This window comes from Camelus dromedarius, chromosome 2, assembly GCF_036321535.1.
Source record: "Camelus dromedarius isolate mCamDro1 chromosome 2, mCamDro1.pat, whole genome shotgun sequence".
Lineage (NCBI taxonomy): Eukaryota > Metazoa > Chordata > Mammalia > Artiodactyla > Camelidae > Camelus > Camelus dromedarius.
In genome coordinates this window covers 13,809,232-13,836,683 of record NC_087437.1, presented here as the reverse complement: position 1 = coordinate 13,836,683, position 27,452 = coordinate 13,809,232, and the positions used below count along the sequence as shown (strand labels likewise).

The 27,452-nt window shown below is 42.7% G+C and overlaps 1 protein-coding gene across 1 annotated transcript in view; it reads right to left on the bottom strand.

Annotated features, from left to right (window-relative positions):
* ACP3 (acid phosphatase 3) overlaps nucleotides 1-26,857 on the bottom strand; it is a 46,126-nt gene extending 19,269 nt beyond the window's left edge. Inside the window, exons 1-7 of the mRNA XM_010987811.3 lie at nucleotides 26,651-26,857; nucleotides 15,461-15,556; nucleotides 12,635-12,721; nucleotides 12,018-12,170; nucleotides 6,744-6,842; nucleotides 5,067-5,159; nucleotides 3,326-3,458 (exon numbers count right to left, since the gene is read on the bottom strand). Of these exons, the coding sequence (XP_010986113.1) occupies nucleotides 3,326-3,458; nucleotides 5,067-5,159; nucleotides 6,744-6,842; nucleotides 12,018-12,170; nucleotides 12,635-12,721; nucleotides 15,461-15,556; nucleotides 26,651-26,770 (781 nt within the window). The 5' untranslated portion in view covers nucleotides 26,771-26,857. The remainder of the gene's footprint in view (nucleotides 1-3,325; nucleotides 3,459-5,066; nucleotides 5,160-6,743; nucleotides 6,843-12,017; nucleotides 12,171-12,634; nucleotides 12,722-15,460; nucleotides 15,557-26,650) is intronic.
* Between the last annotated feature and the right edge of the window lie 595 nt (nucleotides 26,858-27,452).

The window sequence follows — 27,452 nt, the reverse complement described above, 5'->3', positions numbered from 1 at the left end:
TCTGGGAGCCCTTTAGAACTCCAGCTTGATATTCATGCCCCGTTGGAACTGAACTCTGAGTTTCTGGGAGTCACAGCAGCCATGTTTCATCAGCAACTTGTCCCTCGACAGCAGGTGCCTTTGCAGCAGACTTCAGTGTCGATAATGGAATATGGTATCAGCTCTTGGTTCTGGGTGGTTGTCCACGTGGTCCCAGGACAAACTAGGAGTAACCATCACAACCATCCGCAGGCTCTGGCATGACAATGATCGTGTTTTATAGGAGGGGAAGTTGAGGCTCAGAGAGGTTCAGCAACTTGTCCAAGATTACACAGCTTGTAAGCAGAGGGGCTGAGCTTCAATGAACCCAGCATGTCTGGCTTTAAAACCCCTGTTCTTAATTGTCAGGTCTCACTGCAGCAGAAGCTAGCTTCTAAGTTCCCTGGTGCGTCATTTATTAAATCTACATACACTAGACAAAATACCATTACGTGAAGGCATAAACTTCACTTCCCTCACTCCTGGGCTGCAGCAGGGGTGGCAAACTTGTTCTGTAAAGGGCCAGATGGTACATGCCTCAGGCTCCGTGGGCCACTGTTCCATCAAAACCGTTCATTCTCAAGTGGAAGCACAAAAGCAGCCAAAGATACTACCTCAGTGCATTGGCTGAACTTCAACAGCATTTTATTTACAAAAAATAGGCAGTGGGCTGAATCTGGCCTGCGGGCTGTCGCCTGCCAACCTCTGGTCTACAGCATGAAGAGGTTTCCCTTGATGCAGGCATGACCAGCCGCATGCTCCTACATTAGCCTCAGCAAGTAGCCTAAGGATTTTCTAGGGGAGTGTGTGTGTTGCCAGGGGGTGGGGGGTGGAGTGGGAAGAGGATATTACTGAACAGTGTCACCCCTGAAACCTACTGATGGAGCATAAGTTTTGGCAAAGATCAGAGGACACCAGTCAAAGCCCTGATGTTCCCGTGTGATTCTGTCACCCAGACAACACGTTTCCTCTGCAGGACTGTGTTCAGCTGCGTCATCATTCAACAAGCACGCAGCTGACAAATCCCTCTTGCCTAGCCAGATCTCAACAATGGGCTGAGCTTGCCTCTTGGCACGAATCACCAAGGGAAAATTTCCTGGTTCATCAATAGCACTGGGGTTCCCCCAGAAAAATAGGATAGGTGTGTCCACACGAGTGCCAGCCCTTAGAGTCCAAGAGCCAGAGAACACCTTAGGGAAGGACTCTGATAGAATCTAGTTCAGTGCACTCACCAGGTGGGGAAACTGAGACTCCGAGAGGGGAAATGACTTCCCCAAAATGCAATCTCTAGTAGCCAAAGGGAAAAAGAGAAAATATGTGCACACTGCTGGGGAAAAGTCCATCTTCATTCAGATACAGATCCCCGCATCTGTTATTAGACTCTTGTCAACTCCTGCCCGGCTTTCCCTGCCCCTTTTCTTTACCATCTCCTGCATTTAGAAAAGTGCTTCTGAAGCTCTAACGTACATACATACATACGAGGCGCCTTGGGACTTCATTAGGATGCAGATTCAGATTCAGTTGGTCTGGGGTGGGGCCTAGGGCTCTGCATGTCTAACCACAACCTCAAGGATGCTAATGTTGCTGTTCCGTAGACCACATTTTGAATAGAGAGGGGATCCATTTTTGAGCTCATCGTGACTCGGTTGGGGAAAATGAAGAGTCCTGTTTCCACCATCTGATGTGTTTGGAATTGAGTCATCCTGCTGGCCCCTGCTGTTCAGGAATGAGATCCGGTGATTGTGCAGCCAACGAGGCCCAGCTTCCACCCTCTGCATCCTTGGTTGCTTGGTACGTAGGGTTGAACTGCATCCTGGGCTCCGTCCCCAGACGCAGTCTGTGCCTTGCCTGGTCATTTTTCCTAACACACCAGGTTCCATCTAAGACTCATCTTTGGATGCTCTCCCATCCGCAAAGGCTGTGTCTAGTTGCTCGTGCCCTCGGCATGGAGTAAGGACTCTCACACTGTTGTCACCTCTGCACCATGCAACTGGGACTCTGCACCAGCAGGTCTGCAACTCCATCACATCGTTCATAACCACTGCCCTAAGTTATCTGCCCCAAGCTACTTTGTTCATCTCCTATGAAATTGCTCTGACCATCCTGACTTCCTACCTCGATAGCGGCTCTTCTGGTGACAGTTTCCTTCCCTCTTTATACGAGCTTTTGTAGCTATAATTGACTCCTCTCTTGATTGGTGACTTGGATTCTTTCTCTAGCTATGCAGCCCTGAGTCAACATCCTCCCAGTCTGGTCCAACCTCCAGGATGCTTTGTGTCTATGTGTTCTCCTGGGGTTCTGCTAAACTTGTGCTGACCTCATGGTGAACAGGGTCTGGCACTGGTTGGAGTCCTGATGGAATTGTACTGTTTTCCTCAAACAGTCTGCAGTTTATGATTTGGAACATCTCCTGTGACCTCAAATTTCTTCATTTTTATATCAACCGGGCATAATGGACCTCCTCTTGCTCTCCATCTTTAGCTTTAATGCTAACATCAACCACACCTGAACCTGCCACCCAGTTGCCCTCAGAGACCTCAGTGTCTTTCCTCATCCTGCCTGGTCCTGACTGCGTATTCCACCCACCTAACCTGATTACGAGAGCTGGGCATCCTCTTGCCTGGCTCTGCCTTCACTAGGAGCAGATGTCCTAGGTACAAAGGGCCAAATCCAGCTGAGAAGAGGCATCACTGAGAAGTAAACGCCTTTCAGCACCAATGGAAAACATTTAAGCTGTGTCATAGCCTTGTCAGTTGCAATATGTATTAAACTACAGGGCACAATTAGCCTGCAAAATACACTGTATTGACTTTAACAGTGGCTGCCACCAAGGGTTTCTTTTCAGGCTTCTTTATCCACACCTCCCACTTGAAAAGTTCATCCTGTAGGCCCCCAGACACAACTGATTTCCATGGGGATCAGATACAAAATCCTTGATTCTTTGATCTCGAAGGGATGAAAAGTTATCATTTAGCTTTAGCTCAAAGTTTCTGTTTTCCAGATGGGAAAACTAAGGCCTCGAGTGGGTAATATTAATGATTGTAATAACACATAATGTCTGACCGTACATAATGTACCAGGTACTATTTGTGCTAAGCCTTTTGAATTCATACATTCATGTTAATTCTCACTACCTAAGAATAAGCACTTTCTTATTCCCATTTGCAGATTGGAAACTGGTGCAGGAGTGATTAATTCTGTGTCTAATTCAAGGCCATGTAGCTGATTCATGGTGGGACCAGGACTCAGACCCAGATCACTTGACTACGAATCCGATACACTCCTCTCGTTTATTTTTCACACTTACCCCCTTGCAGTCTAGATTTCTCTTTCTGCTTGTGAATTCCATAGAGGGACAGGAGGGACAATTCTGATATTTCTTTCAACTTAGTTATGGTGTCCTTTGTGGCCCAGGAGGGTAAAGTGAAATTGTGAACACCCTGTAGCAAAGAAAACAGAAAAAAATAAATGTGCATTTTTATTTCTGACTGTCCTCTTTGTTAACTTTTTATCTTCTTTCCCCTACAAGAACTACTGGGTTCAGCCTTTCCTGTCCTGTCATTTCTTTCTAGGAAAACTTTACTTTCTGATAAGTAGTGGTATTGATTTTCAGAAGAAAAACTCACAGGAATGAATTTGCCCCTTCCCACCAAGTCCAGAGCTTTTGGCTTCACTGTGGATCAAAGGGGTGATCCCTATTTGGCAGCGTAAGGCTGCAGGAGGGTAAGAAAGTACCTCACTCCTTTATGGAAGGTTTAGACATCTTTCTATGCACTTGTGGGAAAGGTAAAAGGGGACAGGCTTGGCTGATGCTTTTTTGTTTTACAAGCTATGCCAGTGGCCTGAGAAGACAGCTGGGAAAAGTCATATATTACTGGGGCCTTCAGTCATGTCCCTGCTCCTTACTCTCCCCCACCCCAGATTCTAGCTCACTGACTCTTGGGGTAAGTCTGCACCTTGCACACAGTAGGCACTTGGTGAATACTTGTTAAATGGATGAGTAGGCGAAGATGTTGTGCCAGTATTTATTACCTGCTATGAAGAGTTGATTACGATTCCCCCAGTTTCAAAGGCAGCAGGACAGAGAGAGCGAGCGAGCAAGAAAGAGGAGACCAAAGTGAAGTAGCCTACAGAGGAAGTAAGTGAGAGAGAGGTGAAAAAGAAACCACACACCTTGGCCCCATTATGCACCAGCTCAGACCAAACTGAAGTAAGGAAGAAAGAAAAAATTCAGACTTGTACCAAAATGTGGGCTTTTGTCTCCACCGAAGCCTCCTGTATAAGACTCACAAAACTTCCTTGAAAGAGATGCTGATGATAAAGTGAACGTCGAGTGTGCTTGGGTCAATGAACTCTACCATGGAGGGGGGCCAACTGTGTCGCCTGCTACGGAGATGGAACTGTGAAAGTAATTGCCCTCCCCGAGACAGTCAAGACAACCTCAGAATCAGAAGTGGCTATGAGTCGTGAGTGGTCAGAATTTTGCCTCAAGATTCGGGGAACTGGTTGGGAAAACAGGATTACAGAATATTGCTTTTGGCCAGCAGGTGGAGGTGATGCGTGGAAAAAAAAAATGCCATGTAGCTTTGGAAAAATAGTAATTTCTCTAGCTACGATGTTTATCGTACAGCAAGGGAGAGAGTCTTGCTGATAAACTGATTTTAATAGCCTGACTTAAAGTTGGCTTGCTTATTTCTTTATCTAGAAATCAGGCTTTTTTTTTTCTTTCTGTACAAGAACATTGCTTTTTCCATTAAAATCCGTGACAGGAGCCCAACATTCCCAAATGACTGAAAAATAAGTGAGTAGCAAGGCATAGAAAAAGCAATTTTTATTGCAACTTTCTAAAGGGTGAATATATAAATAACAGAGAGAAGGAGTCAGAATTTTCAAGTTAATATAAAGAAGTCTTGACACATGTTACAATGTCAAAAGAAATCTAAGAAATACATCCTCCAAAAAGCAAAGAAAATGTATTCACTTGCTTCAAAACAGGCACAAGTCATAAAGTCAGACTGTAAGTTAATCTTGGATATTTTTTCTCTTACCTCACAAAATAAAGGGTCATAGACTTTACTCCATATTTCAAAAAGATCCTGGCCCTGGTATCCTGTAAGATTTGGCAAGGTTTCTATAAAAGCCTGAAACACACACAGAGAAAACAAGTTCTAAGTCAGAACTTCTCAGCATCAGCATTACTGATAATTTGGGCTGGATGAGTCCTTGTTGTGGGGCTGCCTTGTGCACTGCAGGGTGTTCAGCAGCATCCCTGGTCTCCACCCACTCGATGCCCACAGCATCCCCATCCCTCGGTGTGACAGCCCAGAATGTCTCCAGACATTGACGCGTGTTCCCTGTGGGGCAAACCTGTCCTGTTGAGGCTGCTATTCTTGAGGGGAAGGGTAATAGCTCAGTGGTAGAGCACATGCTTAGCATACATGAGGTCCTGGGTTCAATCCCTGGTACCTCTATGAAAAAACAAAAAACTGGTGCTGTTCTTCACATTAAAGTGCATCAGTAATATTGGCTATGATAATGGCAACCCAAAGGATTTTACAAAAGCTAATTGATCGTTTCTCATTATTACATTAAAAATGTGGGTACCTGCTGGCTTCCTGCCACATGTTTCTGGTCAGTCCTGGAATCAGACTGACGTGTGCTGCCTCAAATTCTTTTTGGAAGGAGATGAAGTATAATTCATATGTAAATGAGAAGCAAGTGAGAAATGAAACCGTGTCTCAGGCCGAAGCACTCCAGGAAAATATAACCAAAACAGGGCCTGGTATCTGGGTGTAAATGTGAAATTTAGATGGGATACAAACATTTCTCTAGGTTATTCCTGGATTGTCACGATAATGAAACCTATTGGTTAGTTATCTGCCTGATGAATTGGCAGCAATTTCTTTGGAAGATACTGTTTGTCCGATGAATAATTGTTTTAGGAAAATACAATTGCCAATATTAACTCAAATGAATTTCCATAAAATGAACAGAAATAATTATTAAAGAGCTCCCCCACCAAAGAAAACAGAACAAAACAAAAGCCCCAGGGCTAGATAATTTTGTGGAGAAATTCTACCAAACTTTTCGAGAGTAAGTTATCCTAGCACTATTTCAACTGTTCCGGGGCGTAAAAAAAGAAAGAAGAGGCTTCCAAAAATTTTTTTATAAACACTGACACTGACCAAAGACAGGTCAGAAAAGAAAATTATAGTCCAAAAAAGAGATTTTCCATGGTATTTTCAAAAATTTTTTTGGTTTTTGAACCATGGGATTGTGTTACAGATTCAAAATATTATTTTTAAAAGTACAAAGTGTTATATCTACCTTTTGTATAGTTGTGAAAAGGGGTATTTCACAAACTGGAGACATAAAATAAAAAAGACTAACCTTTGAATATGAAGACAGTATTCGCAGTCCCTCAGCCTCATTAAGGCAGACCATTTTAGACTTGAATTTACTCTGATCCAGCCACATACCTTCACCTGGTTCTAGGGACGTGGGTATAGGATTCGAAAGGGACTGGCTTCTATACTGGCTTGTGGCTCCCAAACAGAGAAGGGGACCAGGCAGTGACGAATGACCCCTGTGAAACATTCAAACCCACTGCTTTGTCAGCCACCGGCAGACCCACTCCTCCACACTTCTAAGAAGCTAGAGGTTCCCGCTTTGTCTTGGCCCTTGCACTTCCGAACACCACTAAATGATACTTTTTTTTTTTTAACCTTATAAGGATGCAGCCTCTTCAGGAATTCCTCCGATTTCAAAGTCTCACTCTCAAGTTCTTGAAAACGAGGGCAGTTCTTGAAAGGCATGTATAGCAACTGAGGGCAAAAGAAAAGTCATAAATCTTTTATTAATTAGATGTTTGCTAAAGATGCTGCAGCCATATTTTAAGTCTCATTTGGTGAAAAGTCACCTGAATGAAAGATTCAAATGTGTTTTGAGCTGAATGAAAATTCTAAAACTGAGGGAAAAGAGATACATGATCTGCAGGTCTTAAATAGTGGGATATGTACCCAGAACTCAAAAGGTTTCTTTTTCCCCATGAACTCATTTAAATAGGACTGTGCTGTTGGTAAATATTCACACTTCCAGGTTTTTCCGTGTGAAATGATAATTGTTACCTTGCTTCCTTCCGGACCTCTTTCATTTCTAGCACTAGATGTGCATCTGTGCACGCGCGCACACACACACACACATACAAACGTGCACACACACACGTGCACACACACACATGCACACACATACACACACACGAGTATAGAGAATTGAATTTGTGATTCTGGAAAGAATCTTAAGAGACTGATTAACCATTGTGAGGGAAAAATACTGCAAGCCATATCAGTAAACAAAGAATGCTGAAGCCATCGAGTCATCAGAGGCTGCCACCACCCCCCAGTGAAGACAAGCCTGCAGCCCGGCCCCTGCAGCCCGGCCTCTGCAGCCACTCACAGTGGTGCCCTCTGAGGGCACTCAGGATAAGAAAGGACAGGATACTGGCCTTACATAGCTACGTGCTTGTCAAAGGAATGAATTCAGTGAGCCCAAATGTTTGCTTCCTCCCATACATGGAAAAGCACTAAATTCTTTCACTTGAGATGCCTGGTTTTCTTTAGATAACAAGCAATCTTTTATTGTTCCAACTACCTGGTCTTTGTTGTAGAGCTCCTATATAGCCTAGCTCCTCCCCTATCTCTTTGGAGCAGTCCCTCAGAGCCATCTGAGAGGCTGTCATCCCGGCTCGAGTCCTCCCGCCAAATAAAACATAACTCTCAACTTTTAGGCTGCGCATTTATTTCAGTCGACACCATTCACTGAATAAGTTCTTGCAAATTTGCAGACTGTGTGAAATAAGGGCACATACTAAATGTACAGAAAATATATTTAAAAACCTATTCTAAGGACAAAGTGGATCATCCTAAAATGAGTTAATGAGACAATCTTTTGTAGTTTTTCCTGTAAGCTGGTGACTCCTAAGTTAATTTTGTAGTATTTCCAGCCCTTGGTAGACACCACTAGTTAAATGTTTCTCTTCCTCAAATTTGACATGTGCAAACCTGAACTCAGCTTCTTCATTTTTAACCGTTTCCTCTTTGTAATCTCTCTGCTTTTGTCAGTGATGAAATTTATCACCCTGCTTCATAGACTGATCACTTTTGCTTGCCTACTTTCAAAATACAGCAGACCCTGAACAACATGGGGCTTACGGCCACCAGCCAACCCCCATGCAGTTGAAAATCTGTTATAACTTTACAGTCCGTGTCCACTGTTCTGCATCCAGGGGAAGTCGATCAAATGGGGATTGTGTATTCCTATAGCACATATTTATGGAAAAAAATGTGCATGGAAGGGGACCTCAGCTCAAACCTCTGTTGTTCAAGAGTCAACTGTATTTCCAAAATAGACCCTTTTTCTTTACTTTCATTGTCTCCTCCCAGTCCAGACCACCGTAATCTGTGTTTCAAAGAGCTTCCCTTTGGTCAGTTTGCATCACAGTTCATCCTCAGCATAGAACTGACACTAATCCTTTTAATTTCATTTTTTGGTAAAAGCTCCTCTTTTTCAAGCATCAACCGGATTATGCCTTTCTGTGATGATAACCCTCACTGGCTTTCCATTTTACTTAGAAGAAAACCTAAATTCAATTAGTCCCTAATGACCTTTCTGTCCTGCCCTCCTACTTAGGACCCCTCACCCACTCCTCTCCAGCGACACGGTGGGCCTTGCTGCCCTCTGAACATATAGGCTGGGGGTCTCCACAGACTGCTCCTTGCCTGAGACACTCTGGCCCCGGCCCCCACCCCAGCTCTTTGAACCATCCTGCCCCGGCTACTATCACATCACCTTGTTCTGTTGCCTTCAGCGGACTCACTGCCGTTTGAAAATATTGTGTTTATTCACCCTTTATCATCTATCTCTTATAAAACCAAGGTCAGCCAGGATCTTGTCTATCTTGTTCTCTACTGTGTTGTCAAAGCCTAGAACAGGGCCTGGCATATTAGTGGCTACTCAGAAAACAATTTTTTTGGGGGTGGTGGGTATAGCTCAGTGGTAGAGTGCATGCTTAGTATGTACACAAGGTCTTGGATTCAATCCCCAGTACCTCCATCAAAAAAGGGAAAAAAAGAAAACTTTTTTTTAACCTTGCTTTCCTTCCTCTGCTGTCTTTGCCATCTAAATTTAGGGCTTCCTTTCCTCATTCCTGAATGGCTTCAGCAGTTATTTTCAGAGGCTCTGTCTTTCCCCTCCAAGCCATTGTCAGACAAATGCCCGAAAGCACCACCATCAGAACTGAAGAAGGCACACAGGTTTCTTTTATGTCCCCTGTTTTACATGTAAATTTCCCTGACCGGCTTTCAAATCGCTCCATAGGAGAAATGGCACTGGTGATGGAAATGGCACAGGACTATTCGTTTAAAGGTCTAGGTTTTAATGAATTACTTAACTTTTCTAGACTTTAGTTTTCTCATCCCACATGCTGAAAGAGTCAGGCTGAAAATAAGTAGAATAAATCGCCTAACCATCTGTTCAGCATTTTGCAGTTTACAGTCTTCTTTTTCTTAGCTAACTCGGTTGTCACAAATCCCTGTGAGGAAGTTAAGTGGAGACTCTTGTTCCCAGTTTACAGAAAAGGAAACCGAGGCGCAGAGAAGTTACTCAAGATCAAGCATCTGGAATGGTAACTGGCTCTCAGACCTAGGTTTTTCCAACTTCAAATTTAACCCTCCTTCTACGTCACACTGTCAGGCTGTTTCCAAAAGCACTTGGGAAAAATTCTGAAGTCACCAGATACAGCAATTAAGTCAAATTTCTTGGAGGACTGCCAAGGCGAAGGGGATAGTAACCTAGCCCAGAGGACTCAAGATTCCTTCTGGCTATTACATGTGGATTCCCTAATCGCTGCCCAACACAGTTACTCAGTCTTACTGCCATTCTTTCTAAATATGAGCTCTGGACACAGAAGGGTAAGCAGTCTACGTCCACCCAAAGCCACGCTTTTGGGCTGCCTTCCTCTCCCTTCCCACCCCGCCTCCAAGGTCTGGTTCAAGTTATCACTTTGTCCCCAAAGGCCTGAATGAATGATTGTCCTTTGGTAGTCGCTCCAGGTTGCGACTCATTCTCTGAATTCCTCCAGCCTGTTCTTGAAATCACTGCCCACCATCTTGTATTGCATTCTACACATTTCACACACACACACACATGAATCTTTTTTCATCAGATGAATTATAAATTAGAGAAGAAAGCTGGCCTCATACTTCTCTCCTATTTCTGTATAGCACTTAGCACAGCTCTGGGAGTAACCTTGCTGATTGATTGATTTTGTTACATTTCTTGGTTGACGTTAGCATCTTAGTGAGTAGGTAGCTGGAGGCCAAAGGTAGGTAAACTTGCTTGTTTCTCTCTCCCCGCCTCACTCTCCCTGTTTCTTCCGTCCTCTTCTAATAGCACCGGTAGTCTCTCCAGTGTGTGATTTAATCACTGTCTTTTAGGATTAAGAGTTAGATGGCTACCCTGGCCTACACTGGCTAAATCTGGTGCTTCTGTCTAGTTTTTTTTTAATCTATGCAGAATAGGCTGTGGTAAAAATAATTTTTTTTTTCTTTTTGGAAGAAAACATTCACAAACTCCTGAGAAATGATTATCATAACGAGTCACCCCTGACTCTGTAAAGAGGCATAATTAAATCAGCCTGTCTTTTCAGGAAACACCAGAAAATTTGGTTGGAGTAGATTTACCGAGAGTGAGATTGACAGGGTCGAGTTGTTTTTACAAAGCACTTGGGAAAAACTTCTAAGTCACCAGATTCAGCAATTAAGTCACACTTCTCAGAGTACAGACAAGGCAAATGAGATAGCAAACTGCCCAGAGGTCACTGGGCAACCTCCTAGGTCCAGAGTCTTGCTAAGCTTGAGTCATGGAGAGGAGATAGTCATGGTGATAATGTGACTGCAGGGGAATTAGGAAGGGTTCCTTGTCCCAGACTATTTCCTTCATACAGTCTTACATTCCACACCTGGAAAATTAGTTAGATTTATTTATTACTATTAAAAAAAAACAGCAATTCCTCTGATAAGATTAAAGAATTCTTGGTCAGTCCCACCCAGTGTAGATAAATTTAAGAATTTCTCTCAAACAGCCTCATTTAGGCAACTTGGTTAAAGGTAGTGGTTTTTGGACTTAGCTGTCCACTAGGATCATCTAGGAAGATTAAAAAAAATATTGATGGCTGGGTCCCACCCTCAGAGATTCTGATTTATTACGGGGTGTGCCCTGGGCAGCAGGAGTTTAAAACAATTCCCAGGTAATTCTGACATGCAGCTAACTTTGAGGACCACTAGTTTACAGGGAAGGAAATTGCTCTGGGATGAGACGGGCCTGGTTCTAGTCCCTGTAGTGATGCTTATCAGCTGTGTGGCTTCAGATCCATTTAGTTTGTTTAACTTCTCTGAGCCCTTATTTCCCTGGCTATCAAAGGAGAATGATAATATTGTCCATTCATAGTTGTTACGAAAGGTAAACATGATGACACATATAAAGTGTTGGGCACCAATTATGGACTCAAATCTTTCTTTTTTTCCTACCAGGAAATGGGGATTTCCATGGGTGGGGGTTGGTATTTGTAGGTAGAGAGATCTTAGGATGTTCTGGAGGGAGGAGAACCCTATGTAGGGCACCAAAAGCCTGGGAATTGAAGACAGAACACTGAGAGCCGTGCGTGTGTGTGCGTGTGTGTGTGTGTGTGCGTGTGTAAAGATGCAGAGGGACAAACTGTCAGAAGTTGAAAAAGCAGCAGAACAAGGTGGATTATAAAGATCCAGAGAGAAATTCTGATCCCACTCTCTCTTGCCTAGGGCTTTTTATGCTCTACATTGTCCTTTGCACCTTTATTAGGAGAGAATTAAGACTGCACAGCCCAAGAAATGCCCAGACTCCCAAATCCACAAGTTCCTCCTTCCAGGCCCAGTGGAACCTCCCGGTTTCCCCAGAATACTGACCTGATCTTCAGAAAGAGGGACTGTGTGCACTGGGATGGGCTGCCAGAGAAGGCTGGGATTCCAGACGCTGGTACCCTTTGGGGGAAATAGGGCTGCAAGGTTTGTCATAGCACTCATCAAAGTCCGGTCAACATCTGTGCTTCGAACATAAACCTAAAGTGGGAAAATCAAAGCAGAATCCAGTTGAGCGGAAGTGTGGTGTATTTTTCCCTATGGGGCTAATAGCATATTTGAGAAAGGGCAGGACAGCCACACCAAAGGATTAGCAGATATTGGGGTAGCATCATGATCGTAATCCCCAATGGAAGAGACATTATGATGAGCATTCTGTGGCATAAAGTGACCTGATATGCCCATGGTTGAATTTACAAAAGAGACCAATTAAGTAGTGGCTACCTGCCAAGCCAAAGTGTTCACTGTAGGTGTCCATTTTGAACTTACTTGTATTCATACATTTTTTTTTAGGAACAAAATTTTTGTATAAAGAGGAGTACACTTGTAAACAAGATCTCTGACTTGTATAAGTTCCTTGGGAAACAGGCAAAAGCACTTTTACAAATACATTATGTTAAATTCTTTCAAGGGACGAGGTTCCCACTATTAGCTCCCCAACCTACCTGTTCATGTTTATAGGACTCATTCAAGAACTTTCCATATCGTTTCCTTATATAGTCTCCAAGTTCGTAATGCTGCTTCATACCCAGCTATGGGGAAGAAAAATAAAAGGAAAAATTCATGAAAGTAAGTTCTGTGAAGCTATGAGCCTCGTCCCTCCTCACTGAATATGAATAGTGAACAGTGATGTCCTTTGGTAGTTCCACAATAACACATTTTTAAATGCAAATAGGAAAAGAGAGCTGTAATCTTTAGTCATGATTCACTGAAACAATTCTTTCATCATCAGCAGCACTTCACATAGGGCCTTGCACAGGTAATAGCTGGTGACTGATCTGGTATAAGTGAACAGTTCCTCTCTGGTGTGGCAGAGTGCTTCATGGTTCATCTTTGCTGGTAAGAGCATTTCAAGTGCTGGTTGACCATGTGGAAGAAATTCAACCATCTGATAGGAGTTTGGACTTGATGAATCTGAAGATCACTTTGAATCTCTGGGTGCAATGATTTATTATCTGCACGGTTCAGTTATGTCTGGTTCATGAAAAGCTACAGCCTGTTACCCAGAGTGTGGTCTGCAGAGCAGCAGTATTAGCATACAGTATACTTGGGAGTATATTAGAAACCAAATATTTGGGCCCCACCCTTGGTCTACTGAACCAGAATTGCTGGGGGTGGAGCTCAGAAAATCTGTTTCTAACAAGCTCATTAAGATTCTGGTGGTAGATAATCATTGAGAAGTGTCTCCTTAGCTCGATGATCTTCAGGCACCACTGTGCATCAGAAGCCAAATTATCTAGGGTGCCTGTTGAAAGGCAGGTTCCTCAGCATTTTCCCCAGAGATTCCAGCTCATTCGATCCTGGGTTTAGCCCTGGAATCTGCATTTTCACAAGTGCCCTGCGTGATTCATATCCATGGACTAGAGCACCATGCTTGGAGAAACACTGCATTCAAGTCTGTCTTTAATCCAGAGTTTCGCCGGAGCTTCAGGAGTCAGAGAAGATTTGGTCACTGTGGCTTCTGTTTGGTCCTATTCGCTCATTTGCTTGCCACTCCTGGCTACCCTTCTAGATGGGAAAAGAGGTAGGAAAAAAAAATAATGTGTGCTTTGATGTTTGTGAGTTTCCTGAGAGACTTGGATAGCTAAAGCAGTAGGTACTTTGGGTGTGATTTGCTGTTCTAACTCCAAGCTGACTTTTGAGGAAGTAGTGATCTTCTATACAGCAGTGGTTCTCCAATGTCAGCGTGCACAGAATGACCTGGTGTGCTCATTAAAGATTCCCAGGCTTCAACCCCAGAGCTTCTGGTTCAGTGGGTGGGGCTAGAGAATTTACATTTCTGACAAGTTTCCAGGCTCATTCAGGGACAACACTTTGAGAACTAAGAAACTCAAAGAGAACCTTCCCTTTGTCATTATGTAGACTGGAAGTTCCCAGCTAAGAGAAGGAATCTGAACTCTAGAACCTTGCTACTTCAGCAGTGGCCCTGTACCAGCACCATGGGCATCACTTAAGAATATGTCAGAAATGCAGAATCTCAGACCATGTCAGATCCACTGATTTAGAGTCTGCATTTTAACACTGATTTAGAATCCTCAAATGATTCATTTGCACTTGGAAAGAAACACTGCTCGAGGAGAAACTGGTGGCTAGTTAAGAGATTACTAGAAGAACAGTCCAGAGCCCACAGGCTGGAGGAATCTTTTGGTCTTACTGGAACATTGCAGCAAGGGAACAAGAATCTCTACAGGGCCATACAGCAGCCCTGAATTTTTACAACCCTCTCTTATTCAGGGAGCCAGAAGCTGGGTAGACTATGGCAGGGAGAGAGAAGATACTAGCCTCAAATAGACTTCCTGCATTTTCTCCTCATCGAGATGGTTCCATCAGGGCAGTAAATTCTCAGCCTTGGCTGCACATTAGAGTCAACTGATCGACCGAGGTGCTTCTAAAAACCCCAATGTCCAGGCTGCACCCTAGACCAAATAAGAACCTCCTAGGCAGAAAATAGTATTTTGTAAAGCTCTCCGAGTAGTTCCAATGTTTAGCCAAGATCAAGACCCACTAGTTTGGGAGTTATCCAACTCTAAACATTTTGCGACATTTTCTTACTATGTGTAAACAAGGCTTTGGTCAGGACAGAAGCAAAGCATGTGGCCTGGTGACTCCAAACAGAAGAGCCACCTGCCTTTGACAGCTGAAGGGGGTGGGGCACTAGAGCAGTGACTACAGATGCCTTTGTCCCCCAGTTTATCTTCCCTGGTGCTCTTTAGGAAGGAGGGTTCCCTATGTTTCACTGACCACTTATAAAGCAATCTCAATCCCAATATATTCAGCTGACAAAGATTAAATTCAGCACTTCTGAGTGCTGATCAAAATCAGCACTTCCAGAGAATTGTGTTTTCCCAAACCTGCTGGTTCAGGATTATTTTCTAGTTTCTCAGGTGGAGCCTGAGAAACTCAAGGGCTGGCTTGTAAGGATCTTGCTTGCTTCAGCATCTTTAAGCTTATGCATTCTTCTGTTGTCTGCGGACACCTCTCATGCTTTAATAAAGCCAGCAGGCAATTCTATACAGTTTTCCAGCAGTTACTTGTCATTAGGGATGGCTTGGCCATGATCAGAAGTTATCAAATCTAACCATTAATGTGTCTCATTCTACAACTGAAACCCGTTTTAGACATTTTTTTTTAGATCCCACGTAATTATGCAAAATACTTTCCCAGATCTGAGTAACTAAAGAAGTTGTATGGTTTCAATATATTAGAAATCCTACAGAATTTAATTTCCCATGAAATTCATCAGCGACCTTTAGCTTGAAAATCCAACCAACCTGAGTGAGCTGGCCAAATCCTTGTGGCCATGAGGATTCCTTAATGGGGTCGTAAGGAAAGGTTTCAATGGGACTTCGGTCTCCATGCCTAAAAACCTGAAAATAGATTGAGATACTCATGTTACCAATTTCACTTAGGTGTTTTGCTTCTGCTCATCATGACAGATTTTCTTCTAAACCACTGGTTCTCAACCTTGGGTGAACTGTTAGTGTTTCAGGTAATGTGAATGACAAGATAAGGAGCCATTAGAAGTCGGGTGACCCGCACGTGGAAACTGGTTTGCACATCAGATAGGACAAGAAGGAAAGACACAAAGAGCAGCAAGATCACTTCATTGCAGACAAACTCTGATGAGAAGCGTTCCTTCCTTAGCTAACATTTCAGTAACAATAGTGTTAAAATTTTTACATATAATAAAACAGTGACTTTTAAATGCTATGTAAAATTTGTGACAATGTTGAGCCAATGATTTATTAGTTTTTAAAAGGTTTGGGATAAAGGACTTGCCGGTGGGAGATTAGAAAATCTAATTCTCAACACTTTAAGGACACACTTCTGGATTTGTACGCACATCACTGTGCTACTTTGAGCGCACGTTTTACTCTTTGGGGAGAGTAATCCGGACTTTTGAAACCTTCACACTCTGATTCTAATATGCTTCCTGAATAGAATACCAAACCAAACATGAAGCTACTTTATAAGCAAAAGGTAAGAAAAGAAAGATTTAAGAAATGTAAGATGAAGTCTGCACCGATGTCAGCAAACATTTTTGATACAGAGGAGGACTGCATAACTATACCTTGCATTTTCTGAGTTTTCCTGCACTTATCACTCATACCACCTGGCTAAGGTGCTCCATTGAAAAGAAAGCCAAGAGGCTGCTCTTTTGAAATCTCATAAAACAGTTTGGTAGAAACAGAGTAAGGAACAGTCTCAAACTTTAGTCATCGTTGAGATGGGATTCCAGGAAAGCGAAGGAGGCGTCTGTAACCTGGGTTGTGTCTCTGGTGTCTGAAGAAAACTGATCTGTTGGCCCCTAAACTGGTGAGGAATTGAAATCTAAGTAGAAGAGGCTACGACAAGCAGAGAGGCAATGATCTAGTGGATTTTAAGAAACCACCTTGGTCAGGTAAGGAGTCCTGTCAGCAGGAAGACTGCATACTCTCTGATGGGCACTGACAGTTACCAGTCACTAGGGGGCGACTTGGTCAAGATCAGAAATTATTAAGGCGAATCATTAGTGCTTCTCTTTCCACAGTCAAAACACCTTTTAGACCTTTTAGATTCCAGGTAATTCTGAAAAGTATTTTCCAAGATCTGAGTAGCTAAACTTATGATACAGTTTCAATAGATTATAAACCCCACTTTGTTTGGTTTCCAGAGTTTCTCAGCCTCAGCGCTGTTGACATTTTGTGCAGGACAGTTCCCTGCGGGGGCTGCCCTGTGCACCGCAGGATGTTTGCCCACTAGGTGTCAGCAGCACTCCCCAGTTGTGACCATCAGGAAGGGCTCAGACATTGCTAAATGTCCCCAAGAGGGCAAAATCACCCCCAGTTGACAGTCCCCTAGTTAGCCAAAGAGAAGCTGGATGAGAGACGATTGTAAAATAAATTACGACACTTCCTACCATCCAACAACCACGATGGCTCCTCGACACTTTTTGAATGCCTGCTTTGCCCTAGAAACTGCGCTAAATGCTTCTCATAATCCTCTCATCACTTCTGCAAAACAGTTACCATCATCTTCATTTCACAGACGAGGAAATTGGCTTTAGTGAAGCGACCTGCCCAAGGTCACAAAGCATGTAAGTGGTAGACCAGAGATCCCAATCCGGGCTGTGTGTGGCCAGCGCCAGCTTTGAACCTGTGCAAGAGGCTCACTTCTTTGTGCTCAGACACGCCCCTCAGCCTCCCACTGGCGGATGATCTGGAATCTGGGGCTTCTTTATGAACTCAACTTTTTTCCTCCAAGATAGTGAGTGTGTGTGGTGGGGGTGGGGTTGTGCTGTTTCAGAGGAGTTCAAAAGTCTTCATGTGTAAGAAACAGTCCCAAATATTTGAACAATGAACTGAGGTTATGTAACTAAATAACAGCGTGGCCCGGGGAGGGAATAAAGTGTCTCCTTAGAGGAATGTGTTTTAAAGAGCAGAGCTGGATCAAAACCATGAGACTTGGGCAAGCTTTCCTACTCCATCCTCATAGGTAAACGATAATTGTCTCCCCCTACATTTCAGTGGGTTTTCAGGGTTTCTGAGGCTGTGGCTCAAAGATGCTATGAACTCTATGGAAGGGGTGTGCCACAGAAACACTTAAACCATCTCTGACCTCTGGTGCTAGAAAATCAAAGTGTGTGTGTATGTGTGTGTGGGTGTGTGCGCGCACATCTGCCCTCAAGGACACGCAGGTGGCATTCTTGAGCTTCTGGACCTTCTCCAATTCAGGTGAAGCCTTTGGACTATGCCCAGGCATTCTTTTAACTGCTGTGGGGCAATCTTCTTAACCTCTGCTCAGTCAAATTTATAACCTCTGTTCTCAGTCTAGCAATCACACTCTATCACATCCTTTAGAAACCTAAGAGTATATTATGAACAGTAGGACTATTTGCAGTACTGTTGGTAACTGCAAAAGGAAGACATTCAAGAGAATAACAACCCCTTATGTTTGTGCTTCCCTCCGTGGTTTTGTCCAATCCTTTCCCCTACTGTCTCTTTTAATTCTTAGTAGTCTGTGAGGTCAGGTCAGCGCGATTGCTGTACTGAGCAAATAAGGACGCCGAGGCTCAAAGAGATGGGGTAATTCTTCCAGACCTCCTGCCTCTCATGGCTGCTGGCCCACTGTTTTCCCTACCATATCACATTCACTTCACCCTTTTTTAAATCATAGGCAACTTGTTTTTAAAAGTTCGTGGTTTGGCACTCCCATGAATGACCCTGCTCCACTGAGTCTACACACTAGATTTGGCGCATTGCATTTGAATGTGGAGACCCTGATGACTGGAGGACACTACATCTGGTCCCTCTCCCCACGAAGTTAAGTGCTGTTGTAAAAATTGTCGATCAGAATTTGTCACTTGATTGCTTAGGATCTTCTAATGTTGTCTCATTCTATTAAATTTTTTTTGCAGAAATTATTAAGAACGACAAGTAGAGATTTTTATAATGAGCCCCTATGAGTCTATCACTTGCTCCAACAATTAGCAACTCATGTGTGGCCGGTCTTGTTTCATTATACCCTCTCACTCTCAGACATTATGTCATTTCCCATGGCTCTTCGCCTAAAATTCAAAGCCCTTACAACGGCTCACCAGACCCTACCCGATGTGGCCCTGCCTACCGCCCTGTTCTCACCTTACCTTCTTGCTAAACACGCTCAGCCAAAGGAGCCTCTGTTGTCTCCCCAGTACAGTGTGTTCCAGCCTCAGGACCTTCGTGTCCTTTCTGCCTGGAATCTCCTGGGTCTGCATCCCCTGGAGCCATCCTTCAGCTGCTAAATTCAGGTCTGTCCTGAAAAAAGGCAACCTCTGCAGGGAGGCCTCTCTTGACCACCCAGTACCAGGTAACTCCTGCTCCGTCTCTCTCTCATCACCTGGATTCATTTTTTTTAATTAATTTTAATTTTTTTTGGGGGGGGTAATTAGGTTTTTGTTTATTTATTTCTAGAAGAGGTACTGAGGATTGAACCCAGGACCTCGAGCATGCTAAGCACACACTCTACCACTTGAGCTATACCCTCCCACGGATTCATTTTTATCCCTCATATTTCCTTTTCTTTTTGTTTTTTAAAGTGTTTGGGTGTGAGTGAGTGTGCATGTGTTTTTTAAGTCTCTGGTTTCCCCTCTCCCCATAAGCTCCTTGAAAGTAGAATCCTTGCTGTTACGGGCACAGGTTTATCCCCCAAAACAGCGCCTGACAGACAGCAAGTACACACACAAAGTGCTCTGTTTGAATGAGTGAGTGAATCTTGGGTTGGATCCAGCTCCTCCAGGTCCTCCGAGATGGCTTTCTTTCCCATCTCTTCACTTCACAAGGGCTTTTAATTTTCACCCCTGCTTATCATCAAGGTGTGCTGTGTGTGCTCCTTTTTTTCCCCCTTTATTTCATTCTCCTGTCGTTCCCCTCATGCCCTGCATTTGTACCTTTGCTTCTGGACCAGTGAGTCTGCCCCTGGACTAGACTGAATTCTAAACCATCATCCTGTCCTTCCAGGTTTGGAATTCAAGTCACATCATAAAACTTTGGGATGATTCTGGAAATCCTAAAAGGGACATTAAACTCCACTCCCTATTTAGTTAACCATGCTCCAAGCCATGAAAATCTCTTGATGCACAAACCTCGCCTTGAATAAAAGCTTATTTTATTTTCTTCTTTTAGGAGCTTAGAAACAACTCTTAAGAGAATTAGAAACTGAAAGAGTATCTCTTGCAGATACTTGCTACTGTACATAAAATAGAGAACAACAAGGTCCTACTGCACAGCACAGGGAACTCTATTCAATACCTATAATGAAAAAGAATACATGTCTGTATATGTATGACTGAAACATTACGCTGTACACCAGAAATTGACACAACATTGTAACTGATGATACTTCAATTAAACAAAAAAATAAAAAGAATTTGGAAAAAAAGAGTGAAAGAGTTTGGGTAGAAATGAATGAGTCGGATAAATAAATCTCACTTCATAGATAAGAAGGGAACCCGACTGGCTGTGAGAGGACTCAGGGTTGGAACATGTCCTGTATGTGCCGTGAGGAAGGTGGAAAGGCACAGCACGCTAACGAGACTCATCCAGGGCCCAGGAGAGGGAATGGAGGAATCTGTGTCGTACTGTGCATGGTATCTCAGAAAATCTCTGGGTTTGAGTCAGTTAGACCTGGCTTCAAACCCCTGCTTTGTCAACACCTAACTAGGTGACCCTGGGAAAATGCTTTAATGTAAACTTTTGCATGCCTCGATTTCCCGCTCTGAAAAATGAGAAAATCTGTATTTCTCATGCAGGAGGATCACGAGAATTCAATGTGTAATATAAGCCATCATCATACACAGGATGCACTCAGTACACGAGAGTGGTTATTATATCGGATACTATTAATTTTGTTGTTGTGTTATTCAGGGCTTTAACTTAGCTACCTGCTTTACTTCCCTTCCTGTGTGCAGCATATCAGGGCAAATGAGAACTACTTGCTAAACAAAGAAATATCCTTCAAGAAATATTTCCATTAATTTCTAATCTTCTCTCCAACTTTTGCTTCCCTGACTGACAAGAAAAATGAATTCCTCCTTTGGATTTGTGACATTTCAAAACCTTTTAAGTGCCCATGGCAGCAACTCAGCTGACTGGAATGTCTTGAACCGAGCATAATTTCCCTGATCAGTTCACCACCGTGAAAATCTGCAAAGGGCATTGGCATAAAACTGGAGAGAAGCTCGTGTAAGCAAACTGAAGTGACTGCCTACCTGTCCCAGCGCCAACGCTCGGTGCACAACAGTGGGCTGTCCAGCTAATGTCTTTGAAGACCTGGCAGGTCTCCGTGGATGGCTTTCTGCTCCTTGGCCCCAGTGATTAGGGAGCCGCACAGTAGCGGGGAGAGACCCGGGGGCTGTCTGTGAGCTGAGGCAGTAGCCCTGGCTTTTGTTTTTCAGGGGAGAGTTTTAGCCAGTACGTGTCATCTAAGCCAGCCCACGAGTTGTAGGTGGGCCACCAGACAGTTACATCTTGAGTTCCCAGGACCCAGCACACCACAGAGAAGTTCCCGCTCCTTTCCACCCCTCTTATGTACTACCAAGGTAATATATGCCTTACCAGGTCATTTTGGGGATTTAAAATACAAAACAGAAAGAGCCCAGCATCCAGTGGACACTTACAATATGATCGCTGTAAACTATAATCCTTTACTTTTAACAGAAGTGAAAACGAGGTTTACAGGCCTTGAGAAGTAGGAACTTCTGCCTGTGTTCAAAGGTACTGTTCAAACATAGCAATGAAGATGAAGGCAAATAAAAGGGCAATCAGTAATCTATTCTAGCCAAGAGGGCCACTTGGTGGATCAGTAAATCAAACAATGATTGAAATGAGTAAAATCTGTTTCTCTCTTGTCACTTTTTTTTCAGTTTTGACTGAGCCAGAGGCCCAAAGCTGGGGAGGAAAATGGATCAAACTGAAAAAAAAAGACATATAAATATTTCATCCTTGGAGAATAAATAGAAAACAATGACATTTTAATTAACTGTTTATATGACTATTATAGAAATACACATATAATTGTGTGAGTATATGTGGATAGTCAACACAACACATTTGGGCTCAAGACATGTCATTAGTGTTTTAGGCATTTACCAGCTAGGCTTATAAGGATGTTTGTGTATATGAACCAAATCAAGCCTCACAATGACCCCATGAAGGGCTGAGTGCTCTCCCCACTTTGCTAACGATGAAACTGAGACACAGCCAAGTCAAGTTACTCAACCAACGTCACACTGCTGGTTACTAAGAGGTGGGGCAAGCATTCAGACACAGGAGGTCTGATTCTTGAGCCCAGCACTGTTAACCCCTGTGCTCTGCGGCGCTGTGCAGTAGACAATATTGTAAATTTCTTCTGTGTTTATATCTCATGAAAGGAATTTGCAAGAAGTTTAAATATTTCATGCCTTTCGTGTACCCTGTCTCCAGGGTCGCCATCATCTTTCCAACAACCCAAATGAGAAAAACGGGGTCGTTTTAACTTCTTTCTCTTCCTTAATATCCACAGGCAACTCATGGGATTCTTCTGCCTTCACAATTTTTAAAAGAAATACCATTTCTTTTCCAATTCTATTGCTTTCCGATGCAAGTCAGGTTTTCAGGATGCCTTTCCTGACCTGTGGTAGTATTTCCTCTCAGTTCTCCCCTCCAGCTTCTCCCCCACCCCACCCTCAAGCCATATTTACACCCAGATGTGTCTCCCCCAAGAGAAAAGAAGTCAGAATTCATAGGTGGGGAAGACTTGAGTGCAAGCAAGTTAAGCTGTTAGCCTAAGGTTCTAGCAGACATAACTGTGTAATACCTTATATTTTCTTTGCTGAAAAACAGTGAAGGGTCCTCTAGAACCTTAAGGACAATGTGTGAGGTGAAATAAGCCATCACAGCAAGACAAGAACTGTATGGTTCCACTTCTGCGAGTTACGTGGAGTAGTCAGATTCATAGAGTCAGGAAGTAGAATGGTGGTTGTAGGGGCCGGGGATGGGGAGGATGAGGAGTTACTGCTAAATGAATACAAAGTTTCAGTTTTGCAAGGCGAAGAGAATTCTGGAGATGGATGATTTTAATGGTAGCGCAACAATGTGAAGACACCTGAGGCCACTGAACTGTACACTTAAAGTGGTGAAGATGGAAAATTTTTTGTTGTGTGTTTTACCACAAGTTAAAAGAAAAAAAAAGGAATAATTAAGGGTCATCTAGACTTTATCTAAAAAGCTGGAAAGCTTCTGTTTCAGACTGATGATTAACAGCAACCCCTTATAATTATATCATGGTTCATACTTTCCATGTGATTCAGAGCTCATACAACTCTGTGAGATAGAAATTATAGTTGTGATCATTATTCCCAACTTTAAGTTTGGGGAATTTGAGACTCAACAGGATTAAGTGCCTTGTTCTTGATCCCATACCTGGTAAATGATGCTAGAATTTGAATTAATGGAAGTTCAATGTTTTCCTAGGCATAGCTCTCAACTTTTACTTTAGTACATAGCCTTAGAAAATTGATAGCAATGTTGGGCTGTCAGCCTAAGCATTAACTTGCCAATTTTTTGCTTTCCTAGGAGGACTGAGGGAGAACCCTGAAAGTCTACTGTCCCTGGAAATGTGTGATGGCCAGCATCATTTGAATTTACGTAACCACAGTATGGAAGTGACCCATCCCAGTGGGGAGATGATGTTAAGATTTGGAGGACATTTGCATCAAGAAAGTTCTGTTGACTTGAGTAAAAATTTTGCATGGTTAACCATGAAGAATGAGAAGCGCGTCTACCTTTGACTTACCATCCCTCTCTTTATAAAGCTCAGCTGGAATGAGAAGGAATTTTTTTCTCTTTGAGATCACCTGAACTTGCAGATTTGCCCTGGCTTAGGGAAGAGAGAAAAGCTTTAAAACAGCATTTCCCTGTTTGTGGATGGAATAATGACGTGTGGGATTACTTCTAAGAAGTCCATTAGGAATGTGTGGGCACATAGATGAAACAAGACTGGCTATGAGTGATAATTATTGAGGCTGGTTGATGGGTACACTGGGTCTCACCACGGTTATTATTCTCTCTGTATATTCAAAAATAGCAATTTTTTAAGGGTTTTCTATGGAATGTTCTGGAAAAACAGAAGAGGTGGATTTTACAGTCAAAATTTAGGAAATACCATTTATGAGATCCTTTCTCTGAAAGGCATGGTGCATATTAGAATATTAAAGAACTTGAAAAGTCCTGTATTTGAGACCTTTAAACACAGTTTAGACCTCTTTTTTTTTTTTTTAATTTTGGGAAGGGTAATTAGGTTTATTTTATTTATTTAGTTATCTTAATGGAGATACTGATGATCGAACCCAGGACCTTGTTCATGCTAAGCATGCACTCTACCACTTGAGCTATTCCCTCCCCTTAAACACAGTTTAACCCACGTCTTCTTCCCAAAGCTGAGTTGACTATTGAAACCTATCTTTAAACATCAAGCAACACCTGTTAACAACATGTTGCACTAGCGTTCCACGGGATGCACAGTGGTGAATCTCTTTTAAAAGAGCATATGGTGACTCTGTTCATGAGAGAGAGCAAGAACACGACAGCTTCCTGCTCTTTCTGCCAAGGGCGATTTTTGAGAATTGGTGAAGATTTATTTTTCTTGGATCACAGTGGAAAAGCAAGGAAAGAAGCCACCTGCTGATTGTGAGTGAAGCCAATCAGCCGGTCCTGGACGGAGAGATCTCAGCTCCTTGTGGTGGATTTTATACACACATAGCAGGAACAGAGTATGTCTAGTGATTAAGGGCATAGCTTCTGGAATCATACAGCCTGGATTCAAATCCTAGCTGTGTGGCCATGAGCAAGTTGCTTAATATCTTTGTGTCTCAATTCCTTCATTTATGAAATAGGGTTAATAAGGCTTTTACATCTATAAAATAGGGTGAATAGCAATAGTAAGGGTTTTACAAAAGCCTTATAGGACGATTGCCAGATTTAGCAAGCAAAACTGCAGGATGCCTAAATATTTCATGGGAACATACGTGTACTAAAAACTTATTTGCTGTTTATCTGAAATTCAAATTTAACTGGGCATCTTGTGTTTTCTAGTAACCCTACTTTATAGGGTTGTTGGGAGGGTAATATAGCATAATCCATGTTAAAACCTCAGAACAGTGCCTGGCACAGAGTAAGCATCAACCCCTGGTTATTGTCATTAATGTGACCGCTTTAACCAGAGGCACTTTTCTTCTATTCTGGTTCTCATAATAACTTCCTAGGGAATTCCCTGGGTATATTACTGAACCATTTATAGCCAGATATTTTCTATAATCAGTAAAAAGAAGACAGAGATATCTTCTGACTTGAGTCCTTAGATAGAGGTGGTTTTGTAAGGGCCAAGAAAGATGAATTAAGTTGTCCTCCATCTACTATTAATGGAAGGAAGCTATGGTAGGAAAAAATTGTTAACATTGGCTTTGTATGGTAATTGTGAATTTTTTTAGCTCCTAGAGAGCGACCTTTGTACAGTTTTTCTTAGGGAAGAATTAACTTGTGGTCCCTGAATTTGTCACGGTGTTGACAGTGCAATTTCTGAAGAGTCCCTGCACTTGCTTAATGCGCATGTGGGTAGCAGTCTAACTCACATGGATTTCCCTATATAAATTATAGTTTTTTTTTTTTCAACACAGAAGCCCGACAGTGGGTGAATCATTTGTAAATAAATTGATGATCTATTTCTCTAGTTTTCTCTCTCTCTCATTGTTGACTCATGACCTAGTAAAGTTTCATTGGACTAAACATATGAAATTGCATAAACATATGAAATTTTTCTGTAGAAGGGAAAGAAAGAAGTTCTGAACATAGCAAGCTGAGAAGATAGAAACTTCATGTTTAATTTTTAAGTAAAAGATGACCTCCCTCAAAATCATAAAAATAAAATTTGGATATGCTTTCAGAAAGACTATTTACTTATTTATTAGAATACTTTCACTCTATCAAATAAAAAACGTGACGAAGAGAAGGAGATTGAGAGAGCTGTGAAAGACAAGGAGAGGGTCAGAGGCAGAGGGAGATAGTGAGTGGAACAGAAAAAAGAGAAACAGAGAAACAAAGAGAATCAAAGACCAAGACAGAAACCAAGAGACAGAAAGAGGTTAATTAATTCCAGGACTCAGAGTGAAGTGGTAAATCCCCTTTACTTTGCAAACTGTCCTCCTGTCCATTTTTTAAAACAATGCCAACAGTATGTTTTCTTTCCTTGACAGCCCGCATTAGCCACCCTAGTCCCCTTTCCTAACATGTCACACATACTATGGGTGGGGAAAAACATGATTTTACTTTATTTTTTTTAAGATTAAAAAGAATTTTTTTTTTTAAATGGAGGTACTGGGGATTGAACCCAGGACCTTGTAATGCTAAGCATGTGCTCTACCCCGAGCTATACCGTCCCCCTCAAAAGCATGATTTTAATGGTCAACCAAATCTATGCATCAGGAAGTCATCCTAGAACTCTTTAGTTTCACTTTTATGCTTCAAAGACTATTTATAGATGTATTTTCTAATTTCCTGATAAACAAAAAGGGAAGGGGCTACTTCAGAAAATGACAGGTTTTTGGCTTGTCAAGAGAGAATCATTAGACTGAATGAAGCCAGTTTGGCTTCTGGTTCTGAACAGCGCCAGAAGAGGTTTCTCCTGGCGTTGTGTAGCTGTCAAAAGGAATCTGCATCCAAGGCAGTCGTAAAGTAAGCGAATAGATGAAGAAAGAACACCGGCAAAGTTAAAAGCAACCAAACCAAACACGCTTCTGTCAGGACATGCTCAGTCTTCATTAGGAGGAACTTGCAAAACTTGCTTATTCACTTTCAGAGTTTGGTCTCCCGGAGACAACTCTCAGGTAAAATGAAACCTGACTCCTGGATTTCAGACCCTGCTGGTAACAGTTGTAAGGGAAAAGCCATGAGAAAAGCCTACTTACTCACCAATGTCACAAACCTCAGCTCCTTGGCTCGCACACCTCGGTCTGGGCAGAAGGAAAGCAGAAGCAGGAGGCTGAGGCGAAGGCTCGCTGCCGGGGCCACGAGGAGGGTGGCAGCTGTCATGCTGGCGAGAGCTGCTTCTGGCCGGAGTCGGGAGGTGCTGCTTCCAGTGCAAAAGGCATTAGAGGAGAAGCTGTTTTATCGAGGGACCAAAAGGGAAGGAGGAGCTGGGAGGAGCCAAGACTCATGTATAGTAAAATCTCCAGGTAGCTAGGGGTGGGGCTTGGCATGTGCCTGGTCAGATCATTTTTGGGGCTGAGTGTTAGAGACCATGGTCTTCTGGATTTAAGTTGAAACACCAAGGCCCAGAGAGGGCGCAGCTTTGCTTGAGGTCACAGAGCATATTAGCAAATATTTTTTGGTTTATCTTTATCTTTTCTTTAGATGGGTTATGATAGAATGTTTGCTTTGTGGCTATCAGTTGGCAGCGGGCTAAACTCCAACTTTGGAACTCTTAGCCGAGTGATTCCTAATCTTTTAGCAATCTGGAATGATAGGGGGAGAAATGTGGAAGGCACTGCAGATCCTGGCATATTTTGGGTGTATTCTCCAGGCCAAACATGACGTTCTTTCTAAAACTCTCATGTAGCCTATGGAAGTATTTTTAAGCTAATGAGAAGTAAGAACAATTTTATTTTGAGGATATTTAGTTACACTTTAAGATACCTGGCCTATCTCAAAATTAGGATTAGAAGTACCTTTCCTAACCTGACACAGTTTAAAAGCAATAATAATAACAACAACA